Genomic DNA, 20558 nt, shown 5'->3' with positions numbered 1-20558 from the left:
CTACAGATTATCTATATACTTCCTTTGTATCAGTTCCCATACTTAATCATGTAGCGATCCATTCATTCCGTTTTGTGGCTTAGTTTTACTCCTTCATTACATTCCTATTTACCTAAGTCTACCTAGTTTATCTATTATTTATTTATTTATTTCATAATTTTTAATATTTTCAAAATGTATTATTTTGAGAGTTATAGAGTAATTGAGACAGTAATTTTATCATACACTAATTTTGTTTACATCTATATGTGATGCTACTCAATGTATTTGCTTATTCCTTATATTGCATTATTCTTGCTTTCAAACTATTCATATAATGTAATTTCAGCTATTGTAAGTATCTATTTTTTATCTATCTACATACAGGTTATCTGCCGGTTGTATTATCTGTCTATTTTGGTCTGAAGAAGGTTTTTATAACCGAAACGCGTTACCTAGACTTTTATTTTTATCACTGTTTGTTGTTTTATATAATAAAATATCTTCAATACAGATTATTTCCAGCCATTTATCGCTGTTGTAGATACGATTTGGCCTACTAGTGCCCCACGATAGCTTCTTTCTCCTGTTTTTTCTGTTTTTTACTCCAAAGAATAAAGGGGAAGTGTCATTTGGAGCACAGAATGAAAGCCTTCAAAACAGAGGTTTTGAAGGCTTTCATTCTTTGCTCCAAATGACACTTCCCCTTTATTCTTTGGGGTGGTACAATCACAGGGATACCTGTAGTAGATTATAAAAAAATGTTAATCTTTTGTCCAAAAAAATTATTTGCCATTCTGCCAAATTGTGAGACCATTATCTTTTTCACACTTTGGTGTATGGAGCTATGCAAGGTATAATATTTTAATATTGTAATATCCCTTACGAGAATGCAGCAAATGTGTGGGTTTTTTTTAGTCAATTTAACTGCACTTGGAATTTTTTCCAGCATGGACTATTAAATGGCGCCACTAAAAAGTACAATTTGTCCCGCAGATAACATACTGACATACATCTGTTAAAGGAAAAATACATACATTTTTATAGCTTTTGGAATAAGTGGCAAAAATTAAAACAGGCTGAGTCCTTAGGAGGTGGGGGGGGGGGGGGGGGAAGCAGTAGAAGTCTATAAATTCAAAAAGTTTGAAAAGCTACCTCCGGAGGACACAGGATCCCAGCACTTTGCAGCTAGCATTGTGTGTGTTGGCTCCTCCTCCTTCACACAGAGGTCCTGAACTGAATGTAAAGCAAAGGAGCTTCATCATCATAATTTTAATTGTTTTTTCAGCAAAAACCACTCAGCTCAGAGATTAAACAAGATATGTCTGCATCAGTGCATCTACAGCATTCTCAAGGTATGTTTGGTTCATAATGCATGAAATCAAATGGTAGATTTTCTTTGTCTTCTGTTGCATCCCTTTTAACTTATACTTACTATTTTGGAGTATTTCTTTACTATATACCCTCTTTCGCCATATCATTTGTGTAATTTTGATGTACAATTTATGCCTTATGTGTGGATTCACACCTATTTCTATTTTGCTTTCAATATTTATTATAGAAATTTTGTATCTGTTATGACCGCTGAACTACGTTATTCTTTATAATGATCTGAATGGTGTAAAAATGAACCTCTAATCAAGAACAGACATAATAAACATTCATTCCCCCCCCCCCCAAGTGACCGCATTCGGGTAAGGATACGGAAAAGAACTTCCTGTCTGCTCAGGTTGAGATTTGAAGGGAGACTGAACTGTCAGTCAAAAGTAGGTGTGTTTCACTGGCAGCATGGAGTAAACTTGACTCTTCTCTTCAGTAGTTGACTTGTGTCACAGCATTTTTTATAATATGCAAATGAGTTAAGGTACAGTGCCTCACTGGCAAATAATTTTAGATGATATGGTTATTAATGGCTTTCCACTTTTAATGGCTATTTGTGGGGAAAAATAAAATACAAAGGCTATTGCATTGCAAGCTTCTAGAGATATGGATACAGTTTGTACATGTACAGAGACAGTTACATGTACAGACAGTTTGTTTTTAGAAATATATAATATTAATAATAATAATATATATAATATTATATTATATTTGGCGAAAACTATGTTGTCATTATGCAGCTTAGCATTAGAAATGGTCCATGATCTTTTTTTAACAACCAGATTTGTTTCGTACAAATAAGTCTGAAAACTGCTAAATTAGAACAGTAATAATAGCAAATGTAAAAAAGCAGACTTGAATAAATATGCCCATCTCTGAAATTTAAGATTATGTAGGTTGACTTTATTATTGCCTTTAGTTGAATACTTCAAAAACCTCTTTAACGTTTCTCACAAACATGTATTTAATAAAGATAGCGACAATAGAGCTATAATTGGCATTCACATGTTTCTTTTTTTTAGTAATGAGGTGTAATTACATAACAGTTTTCAAACCGTCACCTCTGTCTTGCTGTTGCAGTGCCGTTGGGGAATATTGGTATAGTGACTCTGATGGCTTAATAATTCTGGAAGCTTTTCAATACTGTATTGTCTTTTGTTAGCATAAACTTGTCTTCGCATGTCATGATGATTTGGGTCCCATCTTTGAAATGTTGCCCCTGCTAAAGGATGAGTGTTGGTTTTAGAGACCTTTATCTTGTGATTTGTTTTAGTTGGTATCTGAGGGCAATTGTCTGGTATAGGAGCACTATCCTGAGCAATCAACACATTAGGTTGATAACATGGAGTACTTTCAGCAACATCCACCACTGGAAATCTCTTGTAAAAGTCCTCACATGGATTTTCTGTAAATAAAAATAAAGACAATTCATTGTAGAAAGCATATTTTAGAGAAAAGTACATTTCATTACGTCATCTAATTTTTTCAATATTGTTTAATTTCATAACCAAGGTCATTGTTATATAGTTAGTACAGTTGAAGAAATAAATATGTCCATCAAGTTCAACCAATGAATAAAAAGAAAGGGTTTGGAAAAGGAAGAGAACATAATTCTATATTATATAACTATTCACACATTCACTGTTCTTACAGTGACTCTGGTGGGGGGCAGGGTCATCTGTATTACACTGTGTAATGTGAAGAAGAGCTTGAACAAGTGATCAGTGGATCACTTGTTCAAGCTAGCCTGTAAAAGTTAATAAAAAATGTTAAAAACACTACATAAAATCATTTTTTAATACAAAGAATTAATTAAATAAAGTTAGTCCCCTAAACACAAATATTCCCTATACACATGCAATAAAGTGAAAAAAACACAATCGCCAAAAAACCCCACATATTTGGTATCGCAGCATCCGTAACAATCTGTACAATAACTCAGAAACATTTTTGGACCCGCTCGGTGAACGCTGTAAAAACAAAACACGTACAACACGCCAAAAATTTACATTTTTCATAAAATCTCTACACAAAAATGTTCTAAAAAGTGATCAAAGTTATGTGCGCCAAAATGGTACCACTGAAAAGAACAACTCAACTCGTAAAAAATAAGCCCAAAACTAGCTCTGTCAACCAAAAACTATTAAAGTTACGTCTCCGAAAAGATGGCGATGCAAAAACAAATGAGATTTCCTCTATATTAGTTTTAATCCAGTAAAATTGTAAAAATAAATGAAAAACTGTATAAATGAGGTATCACCATAATCGTAATCACCTATAGAATAAAGATAATATATTATTTTTAGTGAACGGTGTACGACCCCCAAAATATACGAAAAAAAAGTAAACCAAAATTGACAATTTTCTTTTCACCCATACATTCAAGAGTTAATAAAATCTCATCAATAAGCTAATGACCCACTAAAATGAATTATTTGTAAAGTGCATCTCATGTCGCAAAAAATAAGCCCCTAATATGTCCAAATTGCCAAAAAAATAAAGATTGTATAGCCAATAAAAAGTGACAATGCATTATCTGTTCTGAATGGCGCAGCTCCCTTCGATGCCCTGGCGTGTGCCCGTACTGCAGGTTACCACCACATATGAGGTATTGTTATACACGGGAGGGATTGGGTATCAAATTTTGTGGAGCGTTTTGGTATTTTATCCACTGAGAATTTGTACATTTTTTGAAAAACACATTCATTTAGCCAAAAAAGTTTACTTTCAAAATTGTATCCGATTTTGTTTTTTAACCCCTGTAAAACAATTAAAGGGTTAACAAACTTCATAAAAATTGTTTTACGTACATTGAGTGGTGTAGTTTCTATAATGGGGTAATTTATGGGGTTTTACTTTTATTTAGGCCTCTCAAAGTGATTTGAAACCTGAGCAGGTCCCTCAATAGCTGGATTTTGCACTTTTTATGAAAATGTGAAAAATCGCACCTAACATTCAAAGGCCCATAACATCCTACAAAAATAAAAGTATGCATAAAAAAACCATGTCCACATAAAGAAGACATTTAGTGAATGTTAGTTATTACATTTTTTGCGGTTATGACTATGTATGGAAAAAGTAGAACATTTTGAAGTTCGAAAATCAAGAATTTTTCCAAATTTTCACCAAATATGTGATTTTCTCATAAATAAATGCTAAACATAACACCAAAATTTTTCAACTAACATGAAGTACAAAGTGTCACGAGAAAACTATTTTAAAATCACTTGGATATGTTAAAGCGTTTCGAAGTTATAACCATTTATAGTGACACAGGGCAGATTTGAAAAAATGGGCCGTGTCAGGAAGGTGAAAAGTGGCTTCAGCGTTAAGGGGTTAAATACCTGTGCAAGCCGTGTAATCCCCGAAAAAGGCATACACTCCGTAGAAAGTGAGCAGCATGAACAAGAATTCACAATTCTTGTTGAACAAAAAAAATCCACAATTCTTAATATCCTGTCAATAAAAAACTAATCCACAATTCTTCATATCCTTCCATCACATTAATCAGCGTATACTCATGAATTCCATCAAGAAAGTCTTGTTATTCTCTGTCCATGTACAACAATCTCTGGTACATTTTCAATCCAGATATTTATGTACAAAAGGTCCTTATTTAAGGACCATTGTGTCAAAAACATCCTTCTAACTCTGCAAACTCTGAATTTCATGCTGAATTTGTTGTGACTCCGATTCTAGTTGAATCATTGGGCCCAATCTCTCATAATTAGCACTTGGCTTCAATGACCCCTTCTTGTTCGGCAGCTACTAGTAGCATTTGCAATGCCACAGTCGGTGATTTTATCCCATGAATTCTGCACCCATGTCACAACCTCTTGTAGTATTTAAATGATCTACTAATGCTTTAGTATGGCGTTGGGGGCGTTGTAGAAATGAATGACAGTATGTTTCATTTTCACGGGAGGCCTTATATTTCCAAGCTTGGAAAAAAAAATTGCTCTAGGTCTTATTTTCGGGGGTGTCTTATTTTCAGGGAAACGGGTTAGAACCCAGGTGAATATTCCTTACATTTATCCACATTGAACCTCATTTGCCAAGTGAATGCCCAAACACTCAGTTTGTTCCAGTCGCTCTGCAGCCTATGAACATGCTCCATAGACTGTATCACACTACACAGCTTGATATCATCTACAAACATAATTGTATAACAAAGTGGGACTAGACCTAAGCACTAATCAAGCAAGCATTTTTTCACAAAAAGGGTTGCTTAATACAGCCCACCCACATATGACTGGTTAATGCCTTAGGTTCAATTCTAAAATTTAACTGTTATTAACACCTTAAGGACAGAGCCACATTTTCCAAACCTTACATTCATCACTTTATGTGGTAATAAGTTTTGAATGCTTCAACATATCCAAATGATTTTGAGAGAATTTTAAAATATTAGTGCTTTTTTATGTTTGAAATATTTAGCATTGCTGACAAATAGTGGAGGCATCCAAATTCGCTACTAAATAACAGTTATCATATGTTCCTGTTTATGCTGGTATAATTTTTTTAAACTTCCTTTTATTATTTTAGTATGTTAGAAGGTTAACAAATTTGATAGTACATTTTGAAATGTTCAGGAACATTTTACATATACACTTGTGCAGGGCAAATAGACAGTGTAGATAGAGAGCTGGGAAGAGTCATAGTCAATGGGAGAGGAAGGGGGGCTGGAATGAGATTGGGAAATAAGAACAAAAAGAATACGGACAGTGAAAACCATATAAAGTGCATGTACACAAATGCCAGAAGCCTCACAAACAATGGAGGAACTGGAACTCTTGATGTTGGAGCGGAAATATGATATAGTGGGAATCAGCGAGACATGGCTGGACAGTAGATATATATTATAGATGGTTATAGTCTTTTTAGAAAGGATCGTATAAATAAAAAAGGGGGAGGGGTTTGTTTATATGTGAATTCTTGCCTCAAGCCTGTCTTGCGAGATGACATCAGTAACGCAAATGCAAATGTGCAGTCCCTATGGGTGGAGATAAGGAGAGGGAAAAAGAATAATAAAATATTACTAGGGGTTTGTTATAAGGCTCCAAATATATTGGAGGCAGCAGAGGAAATGCTGATAAGTGAAATGGATGCGGCTTCAAAGCATGGTGAAGTACTTATCGTGGGGGACTTCAATTACCCAGATATTGACTGGGGGGCAGAAACATGCAGGTCCTTCAAAGGCAGCAGTATCTTGTCAACAACAAAAGACAATTACCTGTCGCAAATAGTCCTGGAGCCAACAAGAGGGGGGGCACTGCTGGACCTTATCCTAACCAACAGACCTGATAGGGTATAAAAACTACAGGTTGGGGGGAACCTGGGGAATAGTGATCATAATATCATTGACTTTGTATTACGCTTTACTAAGAACGTTAGGGAAGGGGCAACCAACACTCTAAACTTCAGGAGGGCAAATTTTCAGCAACTAAGGGAAGACCTTAAAGGCATAGACTGGGATAATATTCTCAAATACAAAAGCCCCCCCCCCCCAAAAAAAGGGACTTTTTCTCATATATTCTGAAAAAGTCCTGTGAGAAACACATACCTTATGGGAAAAAGCATAAGAAGAACAAGAAAAAGCCAATGTGGCTAACTAGTCTTGTAAGGAAAGCAATAAGCGAGAAAGATAAGGCGGTTAAGGTGCTAAAACGTGAAGGTAGCGATGAGGCATTACAGGATTATAGAGAGACAAATCCTGTAAAAAACAGATAAAGGCTGCAAAAATAGACTGATAGAAAAATTGCCAGGGAGAGCAAAAATAATCCCAAATTATTTTTCAAGTATATAAATGATAAGAAACTAAAAACAGAGAGTGTGGGTCCCCTTAGAAATAACATGGGGGTCATGGTGGAAGGAGATGAGGAAAGGGCCAATCTACTGAACCCAGGAAGAGGTACGGCGCCGCCTCGCAACCATTAAGATAGATAAATCACCGGGGCCAGATGGCATACACCCCCCGGGTTCTGCATGAACTATGTACCGTGATAGACAGACCGTTATTTTTAATATTTGAAGATTCACTGAGGACTGGTTATGTTCCACAGGACTGGCGCATAGCAAATGTGGTACCAATATACAAAAAAGGATCAAATAGCGATCCTGGAAACTACAGACCCGTGAGTCTAACTTCTGTGGTGGGGAAAATATTTGAGGGGTTTGTTAGAGATTCTGTCCTCGAGTATCTCACTGTGCACAACCTTATAACCCAGCGTCAGCATGGGTTTATGAGAGATCGGTCCTGTCAGACTAATCTGATTGGTTTCTACGAGGAGGTAAGTTCAAGACTGGATCTGGGGGATGCTGTGAATGTTGTATATCTGGACTTTTCAAAGGCATTTGACACCGTGCCACATAAAAGGTTGGTATATAAAATGAGACTGCTGGGAATAGGAGAAAATCTGTGTATTTGGGTAAGTAATTGGCTTAGTGATAGAAAACAGAGGGTCGTCATTAATGGCACATTCTCAGATTGGGTTGACGTTACCAGTGGAGTGCCACAGGGGTCAGTATTGGGGCCACTTCTTTTTAATATTTTTATTAATGACCTTGTAGTGGGTTTACACAGTCAAGTTTCAATATTTGCAGATGATACTAAGCTGTGTAAAGTAATAAATACTGAGGTCGATAGTTTAGCATTACAGAGGGATTTGTGGAAGCTTGAGGAGTGGGCAGAGAAATGGTTGATGAGGTTTAATGTAGATAAATGTAAAGTTATGCACTTGGGCCATGGAAACAAAAAGTATAATTATGTTCTAAACGGTCAATTACTTGGTAAAACTGGAGCTGAAAAGGACTTGGGGGTATTGGTGGATGGTAAACTTAATTTTAGTGACCAGAGCCAGGCGGCTACTGCTAAAGCAAATAAAATTATGGGATATATCAAGAAAGGAATAGATTCTCATGATAAAGACATAGTTTTGCCCTTATACAAATCCCTGGTCAGACCAGACATGGAATATTGTGTACAGTTTTGGGCAACAGTGTATAAAAAGGATGTAGTAGAGCTGGAACGGGTGCAAATTTGGGATTATTCAGTTTAGAAAAAAGACGACTGAGGGGAGACCTCATTACAATGTACAAATACCTGAACGGACAGTACAAGGATCTCTCCAAAGATCTTTTTATATCTAGGCCTGTGACCAGGACAAGGGGGCATCCTCTGCGCCTAGAGGAGATGCGATTCTACCATCAACATAGACAAAGGTTCTTTACTGTACGAGCAGTGAGACTATGGAACTCTCTGCCGCAGGAGGTTGTTATGGCGGACTCTATGTACATGTTCAAGAGAGGCCTGGATGCCTTTTTGCAGAGAAAAAATATCACGGGTTATGGGGATAAAACATTTATTTAATTCTTAAAGGTTGGACTTGATGGACTTGTGTCTTTTTCCAGCCTTATATACTATGATACTATGATATAGAGTTTCAAAAAGATTTGAAAAGGCTTATAAATTAGAAACCTCCATAAATCTCCCCATTCTGTCAAACTACCCAATTAAGTTATGCAAAACAGCTTTTAGGTTGTTTGTCAACCCTTTATGTGTTTTATAGTAAAAAATTTGAAGCAGTTTGCAGGTAACAACTGCCAGAAGGGGTTAACTGGGAAACATAAAGGGTTAATGTATAGATCACTTCAGATTTAACTCTCCAATCACAGCAAACACTGTCCAGGGACGGCTGTGAGAGGTCTTGGGAGCATGTCCCTGACCATCAGCCATCTGTGATGGCTTTCACCACTGTTCTATCACATTGTGTTTTACACAAGGTGACACTTTAACTGCAAGGCGATACAGATCCTCTAAATGCTGCAAGAACTGGGTAATCCTCTGTCTTCAACCAGTTTATTTTTTATGTATATATTTTTTAAAAAAAAGCAGAACAAAATGTGCACGTGACGAAAAGAGAATTTGAAGATAGCTTGATTGGATTTGGGTGATATTTTGAGCAACCCTATTGGGGAGTATTTACTGATAATTATAAGTGGGAATACATTGATAGTATTACTTATTAAACGAAATAGTGCTATTATCACAGATGTATTCTGTACTCTCATATACTGTTTGTCATCATTGGTGTTTTATCACTTAGTCACCTGTTGTTATTATAGTAGTCTTCCAAACAAACACTACATAGTACTGTCAGATTCTCACAATAGATGGATTTATTAACCACAATACAAAATTGTGATCCGTTCTCTTATAATGCAATTACTGACTGTACGCTGTCTTAAATATTAATTCCGATCATACCTGGATGTTGTTTTGGAATTCACTAATAGCCATTAGTCCTAGACAGTATTGTGGATTTCACTGATAGTCTTTAGTGCTGGGCAGGAGCGTAGCTAGGTCAAAAGATCTGGGACATGGGCCTTGGCTCTTTCTGCCACGGCCCCGAATGTCGCTAGGACCCAAAAAAAGTACTGTAGTGGAGCATGGAGCCGTCAGCTCTGAGCACCACTAAACAGCAGGGTCTCCACTACACTGCACCCTGCTGCAACTTCTGTGTTTGGTGATGAGGCGAGAGGAGGAACTGCAGCTGGCCTCGCCCCCACATCAGAGTCTGAGTGAGCAGGGAACAGCTCAAAAGATGGAACTACATCCCTGAAGGAATGGGGGAAAGAAGTCAACGAGACTTGAAGTAGTGGGCGGAGCTTTGTAGAAGGCAAGAGAAAGCTTGAAAATGAGTGAAGTGTAAGCAGAGCTCAGAAGATGTAAGTAAGGTGTGAGCAGGGGTCTGGAAATATAAGGAGTAATCAGGGGTTATTAAGTGTGAGCAAAGGGAAGGAGGTGTAAACAGAAGGTGTGAGGACTGCAGGAGTGGGTAGATTTAAGCAGGTGGTGAGCAGGGGTCAGTAGATGTGAGCAGGAGATAAGCAGGGGTCAGTAGATTTGAGCAGGCAGTGTGATGTAGTGGCGTTATGACACCTTGTCCTGCAGACCAAGAAGATGCTTTAGGAAGGAAGAGAGGTGAGCATTATTTTTTTAATTATACATTGAGGGGGAATTAGGTTAAGGAGACTTTATTGAGGGTGTGTTTTTATGTATAATATTTATGATTTAACCAAAGGATGAGTCGTAAATACTTTACAGGTGTGGGATGCCTATCACAGAAATGAGGTTGTACTTGCCACCTTCCTACAGCAGGTTAATGGTGAGCTGCCATACAGGCTTGGCCATTTTGTATGTGAGTCTGTGGGAAATTTAGGTTCTGTGCTGAATACTGAAATTCATACGCTTGTATTTTTGTTGCTCCCAAAGACTCTTCATTCTGCTTGGCTGCAAGAAGGGGGCAGCGGAGGCTCTTTATTTAAAGATATGTGCAGGGCCTTCTTCTGGTCCTGTGGAAATATCACAAATACCATATATGAGAATATATGAGAATATAAATGTTGTTGGTGGTATTATTAAGTGTGAGATCGGCAATGAGGGGGTCATAATAAGACATGCGTTGTGAGCACCATATTGAGTTTGCAGGCAATATAGGGTATCAGAGCCATATACTGTGTGGGGTTATTACAAAATGTGGGGGCCCACAATAAGAGGTAATTTTAAAGTGATGGATCAAAAAAAGGCCATTTTACACTACAGCCTAGAAAAGGGTACATTTTAGAGCATTTTATAGTATTTGTGTTGTACTCTCTATAAAGTCCTATTGCAATATTTGGGGGAGGGGGGCAGTGTAAGGGGTAGCAGCAGCACCTGCATTATAATCTTCGCCCTACTCAAATAATCCAAGGTATGGAGCCCGAGCAGCTTGTAGTCAGAATTTAGGAGAGATATGGGTCGGTAGGTCGCACACCATAAAGGGTCATTCCCCTGTTGCAGATTTAGAACTATTGTTCTGTAGTGATTTCAGCAGGGCAGGTAGAAGTGTTTTCTGGTATTGCGAATTCCACAAGAAACCCATATGGACTAACTGCTTTCCCTTTGCCCATGCCATTGAGGCCCTCTTGGAGTCCATCTAGTGTAAAGGGGGCGTCTAGACTTTCACGTTGGGAAGGGGTAAAGATGGGGAAAGATAGATCAGCCAGGCATGCATCAATTTCCCAGGCTTATTTATTATAGCCTGAACTATAGAGCAACTAATAAAATAAAGTAAATATCTAGAGGATATCACTGTTGTCAACATGAACAGTGCGCTCGGATGATCTAATTTTCAGGACCACAGGAGAGGCATTATTATTATGGATTAAATGTGCACACAAAGAGCTTGACTGGTTGCCCAGCTCGATTTACCTTTGCTGTGCAGAAAAGGTCCCCCTTTTCTACTTATTATGTAGACAATGTAAATATTCTCTACCAGCCGATAACCACGCTGCCCTGTTGTCCTCCAAGGGGTGGGCAATGAATGAGGCTTCTACTTATTACGTACAAGCAGAAAGTTTAGATTCTTGTTGGGCAGTTATTTTCTTGACCTGCTAGTCGCGGATTGAAGACGACCTCTTAAAAACGCCTTAAGGCATTGGTGGCGAACCTATGGCACAGGTGCGGGCACTCAGACCATCACCCCGGCACAGAGTTCACCAAATAGGAACAAATCCACCAAATCATCCTGCCGTCCCAGGCTGTTTATGTAATGAAAAGATATATACAATTTCCCAATATACTTTCTGTATCAGTTCCTCATTGTTTTCCAGATCTCTGCTTGCAGTCAAGGAAGCTTAATTGTTTATTTCCAGTGGACATAAATCTGACCATGATCACAGGTGCACGGCTCATTATAACCCACAGCTCTGATTTACTCTCTGATGCTAATGTTTTGTGCACCTGTGTAACCATGGTCAGATTTATGTCCACTGACATCAAGCAGAGATCAAGAAAATTGTGAGGAATTGATAAAGAAAGTTTATTGGAAAAATGTATAACTTTTCATTATAGAAACATTAATTTTGCCGAAACTGCTTCTCCCAGTGCCATTTTAACAACACTTCATTGGCTGTTTGGAACTGAGGGAAAAGTGAGAAGGTGTCGACAGAACTGCAATATCTTTGGAGGTCCTCCCACCATTCTTCCTCTACAGAGAGACCCTGGAGAGAAGATAGTCTGAATTTGTCCTCCTTTTTTCAACTGTAGGGGCCAATACGATTGTAAGACGTGGAAGAACAGGTAGCAATAAGTGACTGCTTAAAATGCCATGTTGGCACTTCACGTTAAATAAGTGGATTTTGGTTGTAGTTTTGGCACTCTGTCTCCAAACGGTTCGCCATCACTGCCTTAAGGGCATCCCATTGATGAAGAGTGGAAAGGGCTGAGAATCTAGAAGTAATAAAAGCCTGAAGCATGGGAGGGATGATACCCACAATTGAAATCAAAGACAGCCAGAACAGGTTAATCTTTTAGAAAACCCACAGTGGAATGGTGGGGCTCAACATTCCTAATTTCAACTAGTATTGGTGAGTGATCAGAAAGTGCTCTAGGGAGATGGGTGATGGAGTAAAGGTCATAGTTGGCACTAGGATTGTCACATATAAAATCGATTTGAGATAGTGGGTCTCCCAGATGTATGACAAGTGAACTTCGATGTTGTAGGGTGGCGAATATGCCATAGGTGACACCAGCTCATTTCAGCAAGGAGTGCAGCCAGCAGGGGCTACTGAGGGAGTCTTGGAGAAGCACCCATAGCATAAAACCAGCAGACATACAAACCCAGCAGTACATATTCCTTACATTTTTATTTCTGCCTGGACTGATTGAATCTACCCTCTGGGACACTCTGGAGGGTATCCAACTCACAGACTACTGCTCTGAGATTATAACTCCACGTAAACAAGAAGTATGTAGTAGTGAGTGAAAAATCCACTGCAGCCAGGGTTTATTAAGATGTTTCGTGGTCCTGAGCGGATGTGTCCGCTGCTACACTTCCCAGCGCTCTAGCGGTCATAGCACCGCACATCTATCCACCTGTCTCTTTCTCAATATACCATGCAATCCGTGCCTGATGCAGGTCTCTGCGTAGACCGAAACGTTGCATTTTTGAATTGGATTGCCATTCTAAACCTCCACTTGTAATAAATAAAAAAAATTTTCATGTTCAAATGAAAACGAACAAGGAGTGCCAAGTATTCTTTTTGAGAAAATTGTCGATGGTTTAGTAGCCTACTCGAGCACCCGAAAAACTACTCTCCTAGAGTGACGTGTATTATCGCTACACATACTTTAACCCCTTAACGACCTGGCCCTTTTTTTGTTTTTTCATTTCCAAATCATAAACACATTAGGTATCACCTCATCCAAAAATGCCTGATCTATCAGAATATAATAATGGTTTTTCACGGCGTTTAAACCCGTAATGGAAAATAGCGCCCAAAGTCGAAAATGGCACTGTTTTGCCATTTTGAAAATATAAAAATTCAATAAAAAGTGATCAAAAGGTTGTATAGTCCTAAATAGTAAAAAAAAAAAAAAAAAAACATTTGCGTTGTTTTCTTGTGGGCTTGGATTTTACGGCTTTTACTGTGCATCCCAAACGACATGTATACTTTTCTGTCGGTACGATCAAGGGAATACCAAATTTGTATAGGTTTTCATATTGGTTTCAAATTTGATTTTGCCATCTTGTGGAACTAATAACTTTTTCAAACTTCAGTATATGAAGCTATGGGAGGCAGGGGCGTTGCTAGGGTGGTAAAAGATTCGGGGCACGGGCCCCAATGCATGTGTATTGCACTTTCAGTAATGCCCCCTCCTGTACATAACGCCCTCACATGTCGTTGTGCCAATTACAAGGTTACTTCTGGCATATACAGCTACAGAGAAGAAAGGAGAAATCCCTACTTGTTACATCCAGTGCCTGTAGGTGACGTATCCTATATCTTCTCCATTTGGCATCACCACATCTTATGTTCCTCATTGTTCCTACATCTTGGTTCCCTGACAGCGTTATCCTGCTGCCACCCCTAACAATCTCCCCAAATACTGAAAGGCAGCGCTCATACTTTGTCTTGCATTTAAACAAAACCAGGTGCATGTTACCCATCACATGCGTATTACTGGAAAATATATGTGATCAAACCAAGGCCTGTCCTAGTGCCATATGTGAACACGCTCCAAGAAATGTCCTCACACAGCACCCCCAGTAAGTAATGTGCCCCACACAGCCCCCCAGTAAGTAATGTGCCCCACACAGCCCCCCAGTAAGTAATGTCCTCACACAGCCCCCCCAGTAAGTAATGTCCTCACACAGCCCCCCCAGTAAGTAATGTCCTCACACAGCCCCCCCCAGTAAGTAATGTCCTCACACAGCCACCCAGTAAGTAATGTCCTCACACAGCCACCCAGTAAGTAATGTCCTCACACAGCCCCCCAGCACGTAATGTGCCCACACAGCACCCCAGTAAGTAATGTCCTCACACAGCCCCCCAGTAAGTAATGTGCCCACACAGCCCCCCAGTAAGTAATGTGCCCACACAGCCCCCCAGTAAGTAATGTGCCCACACAGCCCCCCAGTAAGTAATGTGCCCACACAGCCCCCCAGTAAGTAATGTGCCCACACAGCCCCCCAGTAAGTAATGTGCCCACACAGCCCCCCAGTAAGTAATGTGCCCACACAGCCCCCCCAGTAAGTAATGTGCCCACACAGCCCCCCAGTAATGTCCACCACATATCCCCCCGTAAGTAATGTCCTCACACAGCCCCCCAATAAGTAATGTGCCCACACAGCCCCCCACATAAATAATGTGCCCACACAGCCCCCCCAAAAAGTAATGTGCCCACACAGCCCCCCAGTAAGTAATGTGCCCCACACAGCCCCCCAGTAATGTCCTCACACAGCCCCCAGTAAGTAATGTGCCCCACACAGCCCCCCAGTAATGTCCTCACACAGCCCCCAGTAAGTAATGTGCCCCACACAGCCCCCCAGTAAGTAATGTGCCTCACACAGCCCCCCCCCCACTAAGTAATGTGCCTCACACAGTCCCCCCAGTAAATAATGTGCCCCACAATGTTCTCCCCCTTCCCTAGTCCCTATCATGTTTCTCACCTCACTGATGCAGCTCTCTCTCTCTGTGCACTGCTTTCCCCTGCAGGTCATGTGATCATGACATCATCACAGGTCCTTCAGCCTCCGGAACTCCCAGAGGCTAGGTCCTTGCAGGGGAAAGCAGCGCCTGCACTCCTTCTCTTCACGATCCGTGTCCTCAGACACAGATCTTGATGAGAGAAGGAAGGAATCTCCCGGGCAGCGGGGCAGATGATCTGCTGACTCGAGGAGTTTCGGGGCACTGGCCAAAAGATCCGGGGCACGAGCCCCGGATCTTTTGACATAGCGACGCACCTGGTGGGAGGTGTCATTTTGTGCAACTTTTGATTAAGTTTTAGGACTATACAACCTTTTGATCACTTTTTATTGAATTTTTTATATTTTTCAAAATGGCAAAACTGTGCCATTTTCGACTTTGGGGCGCTATTTTCCATTATGGGTCTAAACGCAGTGAAAAACCATTATTATATTTTGAAAGATCAGACATTTTTGGATGCTGTGATACCTAATGTGTTCATGATTTTTACTGTTTATTTGTATCAGTTCTAGGGAAAGGGAAGTGATTTGAATTTTTGTTTTTTTATTATAATTTTTTTATTTTTATCATTTTTCAGGCTTCCTAGGGTTGTCTGATCGATCCTACAATATACTGCCATACTACATTATGGCAGTATATGTGGATTGTCGCACATTGTAATGAATGGGTTAAATCGAGACAACCTCAAGTCTTCGGAAGACCTCAGGCTTCCATGGCAACCGATTACCGCTCCCCAATGTTGTCACGGGGAGCAACGATAGTCGCCAACATGGCGGCGCCCATGTGCAAGCATCGATCGCGGGTGTTACTGGTTAGTCTTTGCTGCAATATTCAGCATATATTTTTAGTTGTTTTTTTTTTTACTTTTACTGCAATGCTGCATGAACAAGTGATCATCTGATCACGAATTCATACTAGTACACTGCAATCACTATGTATTAGAGTGCATTAGAAGTGTCAACCTATGCACTTGCAGAGGCTGACAGGAAGACTGCTCGGTCCTGCCAGAAACTGGATTTAGCAGGCTTTTCCCCGGACAGACCCGAGGACCTTCATTAGGAGTCCCCCTCCCTCACCAGGTATGTAGATGCCGGAGTCACAACATTGACCGTGAGATCTAAGTTAAACACTCCAGACCGAAACTCATTCCGATCCAGACTGTTAGAGCAGGGTCCTGGCTGTCATATGACAATTGTGTCACCACTATTGCCTGCACAGGGGACCCATGGAGAACTTAATCTAGGCCAACTGAGAAACCTGTCGGCCTAGCCTAAGGCCCCTTAGGAACCAATGAAGAAATCCATAGGGGTGGTCATGAAGGGGTTAAAAGCTTCACTGCAATGTCTCTAAATGAACTGTTGCTTTGCATTACCAGAAATCTCTATTTTTATTTCGTCTGTCCATATAACATTGTGGTTTGGCTGCTCTTTGGCAAAGATCTTGAATGTTTGATGTGGTATATTTACCATCAGGGGCGTTGCCAGGGGCATCGGGCCCCAATGCATGTGTATCAGACTTTCAGTTATGCCCGCTCCTGAACATAACCCCTCACATTTGGTTGTGCCAATAACAACTTTACTGAGGGTCTATACCTGGGAAATCCCTACTTCTTACATGTAGCTACTGCTGGTGACATGTCTACTTCACTATTAGGGTGGTGGCACACGTGGCGTTTTGAACCCGTTTTTAGTCCATTTTTAGTCACGCGTTTTCAGTCCGTAAAAAAATGCATGCATTTTTTGAAAAAGTATCCATTTTTGTCCGGGTTTATCTTTATTAAAAATGGACAGAAACGGATGCGTTTTAAAAAACGGACTAAAAACTGGTTCAAAATGCCCCATGTGGCACCACTCTTAGGCCCGGCATGGCCATGTCTCCTTCCTGTGGAGTTCACCACACAGACATCTTATGTCCTTCATTTTCCCACAATTTTGGTTCTCCGAAGTGCGTTCACATCATCATATTATCATAGTAGCCTAGTTTATATGGTTGAAAAAAGACACTTGTCCATCCAGTTCAACCAAGGAAGGGAAGGGATTCAATGAGGAAGGGATTTAGGGGAAACATTTCTATATAACGTAGCCATCAATGTTATTTAGGTGTAAAAAGGCATCTAGAACCTTCTTGAAGCTCTCTGCTGTCCCTGCTGTGACCAGAGCCTGAGGCAGGCTATTTCAAGATTTACAGTTCTCATAGTAAAAAAGCCCCATCGCCTCTGGTGATTAAACCTTGATTTCTCCACACGGAGACAGTGCCCTCTCGTCTTTTGATTTGATTTAAGCTGAAACAACTTACCACCATATTTTTTTTGTATGGACCATTCATATATTTATATAAATTAATCATGTCCCCTCGTAATCGTCTCTTTTCCAGACTAAATAAATCTAGTTGTTTTAATCTTTCCTCATAACTGAGACCCTCCATACCCCTTATCATTTTTGTGGCTCCATGTTGAACCCTCTCCAGCTCCAGGGCATCCTTTTTATGGACCGGTGCCCAGAACTGGACAGCATATTCCAGGTGAGGCTGAACCAATGCCTTGTACAGTGGTAATATTACATCCCTATTACGAGAGTCCATACTACTTTTGATACTTGACAAGATCCTACTGGCTTTAGAGGCAGCTGATTGACATTGCATGCTGTTATTCAATTTATGATCTACTAGTACCCCCAGGTCCTTCTCAACAAGGGACTCTCCCAGATTTACTCCCCCAAGGACATATTTTGCCTTTGGATTATTATCCCCCAGGTGCATAACCTTACATTTATCCACATTTAAACCTCATTTGTCAAGTGGATGACCAAACATTCAGTTTGTCCAAGTCCCCCTGCAGCCTATGAACATCCTCCATAGATTGTATTACACTACATAGCTTGGTGTCATTTGCAAAAATAGACACAGTGCTTTTAATTGCTACCTCTATATCATGAATAAATATATTAAATAGTAGTGGGCCAAGCACAGATACCTGCGGTACACCAGGAATCATTGACCACAACTCTCTGGATACGATCCTTCAGCTAGTTCTCAATCCAATTGCAAATGATTTCTGCCAAACCAATAGCCCTAATTTTACCCATCAGGCGTCTATGAGGTACAGTGCCAAATGCCTTTGCAAAGTCCAAGAATACAATATCCACAGCTGCTCCTCCATCCAGGCATCTGGTCACCTCTTCATAGAAGCAGATCCGGTTAGTTTGACAACTATTCTTAGTAAACCCATGCTGGCTGTCACTTATCATCCTGAAACGCGTAAGGAAGATAGAAAAATAGTCGGCACTCACCGTTTTTCTTTAAAAATTCTTTTTCTTTTATTTCATATTGTTAAAAAATGCTCTGTTTCACAGGGAGAGACATTTGACAGCAGGAAAAAGTGAGAGTTGGAGGGACGAATCGTTTCGCGCTAACCTAGCGCTTCATCTTGCCATCAAGCAGTGCCCCTACATTTTCTTTAATGTCTCCTCGTGGCACCTTCACTTATTATACTATTTGATGTCACATACTCCAGTATATAGTCTTTAACTAACCCTTCCGATATTTTTCCCACAATGGAAGTTAAGCTTACAAGCCTGTAATTGCCTGGTGAAGTTCTAGAGCCCTTTTTATATATTGGCACCACATTTGCCTTGCGCCAGTCACTTGGCACCAAACCAGACATTTCGGAATCCCTGAAGATTTTAGACAGCAGTACAGCAATAACAGAACTGAGTTCTTTAAGAACTCTGGGGTGTAAACCATCTGGTCTAGGAGCCTTGTGCACATTGATTTTATTAAGCTTAGGTCTACATTCAGCCATTCTATTATATTACAGGATGCATGACCTACACTAGCACCACCCACGTCAGAAGTTCTTTCTTCTATCGTATAAACGGAGCTAAAAAACCTATTAAAGGGGTATTCCAGGAATCAGCATAATTCATATACAAGTGGGCACTCAACATATAAGCTAATGTGTAATTAGTTATTTAAAATTTTGCTCCCCTTAGCAGAAAATGTTGATGACATGCACTGTAATGAAGAATTAAAATGCTACTGGGCCTTTAATCAGTCCGTTATTTTCCTCCGCGCGGTCCGTCGCAGAAAAGAAGATGGCCGCTGGTCACATGTCCACATCACATGTCCTGTACCTGCCTGGGCAGGGTCTTGTGATCACCACTACGTTTGGTTGTTGTCGGTTGGTTGCAGTGCATCCAGTATGGCCAGTGTTGTGATAAAAGGCAGTTACACATCATTACTATGGTAACAGAGCAAGAAAACCTGTTAGATCATCACTGGGAGCAGAGCATAAGTGGTAGGAGGAGTTACTGAGAACTAAAGGATCATGGAACTTGTAGTTTCCAGTGGCGGCCATCTTAGTGATAACTCCACCTACTTTAGAGAGGCCATACATTTTGTAAATCATAAAATCTAATTATTTAAGGTCCGTTTTGTGACTAATGACATTGAGTATTGTTGTATTCATTTATTTATATCATCATGGGTTTTTGTGTCAGACGTTCAAATTCCCGGAATACCCCTTTAAGTATCTCCGCCTTCTCTTGGTCTCCAGTCACCGATGCCCCATTTTCAGAAAAAGGGGCCCAAACTGTTTTTTTTTATTTTATTTGCATTGATGTACTTAAAAAAATTTCGTGGGATTTGCTTTGCTATCTTTAACCACCTGTCTTTCATTTTGTATGTTGGCTGATTTGATTTCCTTTTTACAGATTTTGGTACATGTTGCAGTTACAAATGCATCGAAATAAGCTTTGAGGTGGTTTTAGGTGCAGTTTTGTTATTTTAACAAGTGAACAACATTTGTGGAACAGGTTTCCCCTTCAAACTTAAATTCACCCATTCAGATCAGGTCTTTCACTTGTTAAATTAACAAAACTGCACCTAAAACCACCTCAAAACTGATTGTGATGCAGTTATAACTGCAGCGCATGATCGTACCCTGACAGTGTCATTCTGCTGCTGCCCCTAACACACTTGTGAAAAACTGTGAGGCTGTGTTCACACGTTTGCATTTAAATAAATACAAGACATCAGGTGCTCATTATCTATCACATGCATTTCACTGGAAACTCATGTGAGATCAAACCTTGGCCCCACGCGGCTCCGCCTGTGACGGGCCCCACGCGGCTCCGCCTGTGACGGGCCCCACGCGGCGGCGTCATGCGATT

The 20558-nt window shown here is 40.1% G+C and overlaps 1 protein-coding gene across 2 annotated transcripts in view; it reads right to left on the bottom strand.

The window, feature by feature from the left end:
* Positions 1–1946: 1946 nt before the first annotated feature.
* The window catches only part of SHISA8 (shisa family member 8), a 170731-nt gene continuing 152119 nt past the window's right edge, over positions 1947–20558 (bottom strand). Inside the window, exon 3 of one of the 2 annotated variants that reach the window (XM_072127056.1) lies at positions 1947–2764. In XM_072127056.1, the coding sequence (XP_071983157.1) occupies positions 2409–2764 (356 nt within the window). In that variant the 3' untranslated portion in view covers positions 1947–2408. The remainder of the gene's footprint in view (positions 2765–20558) is intronic. The other variant, XM_072127055.1, reaches the window with a different exon arrangement.

The sequence above is a fragment of the Engystomops pustulosus genome, chromosome 10, assembly GCF_040894005.1.
Source record: "Engystomops pustulosus chromosome 10, aEngPut4.maternal, whole genome shotgun sequence".
NCBI classification, from domain to species: domain Eukaryota; kingdom Metazoa; phylum Chordata; class Amphibia; order Anura; family Leptodactylidae; genus Engystomops; species Engystomops pustulosus.
The sequence above is the reverse complement of the archived record's forward strand: the minus strand, read 5'-3'. Positions and strand labels throughout refer to the sequence as shown.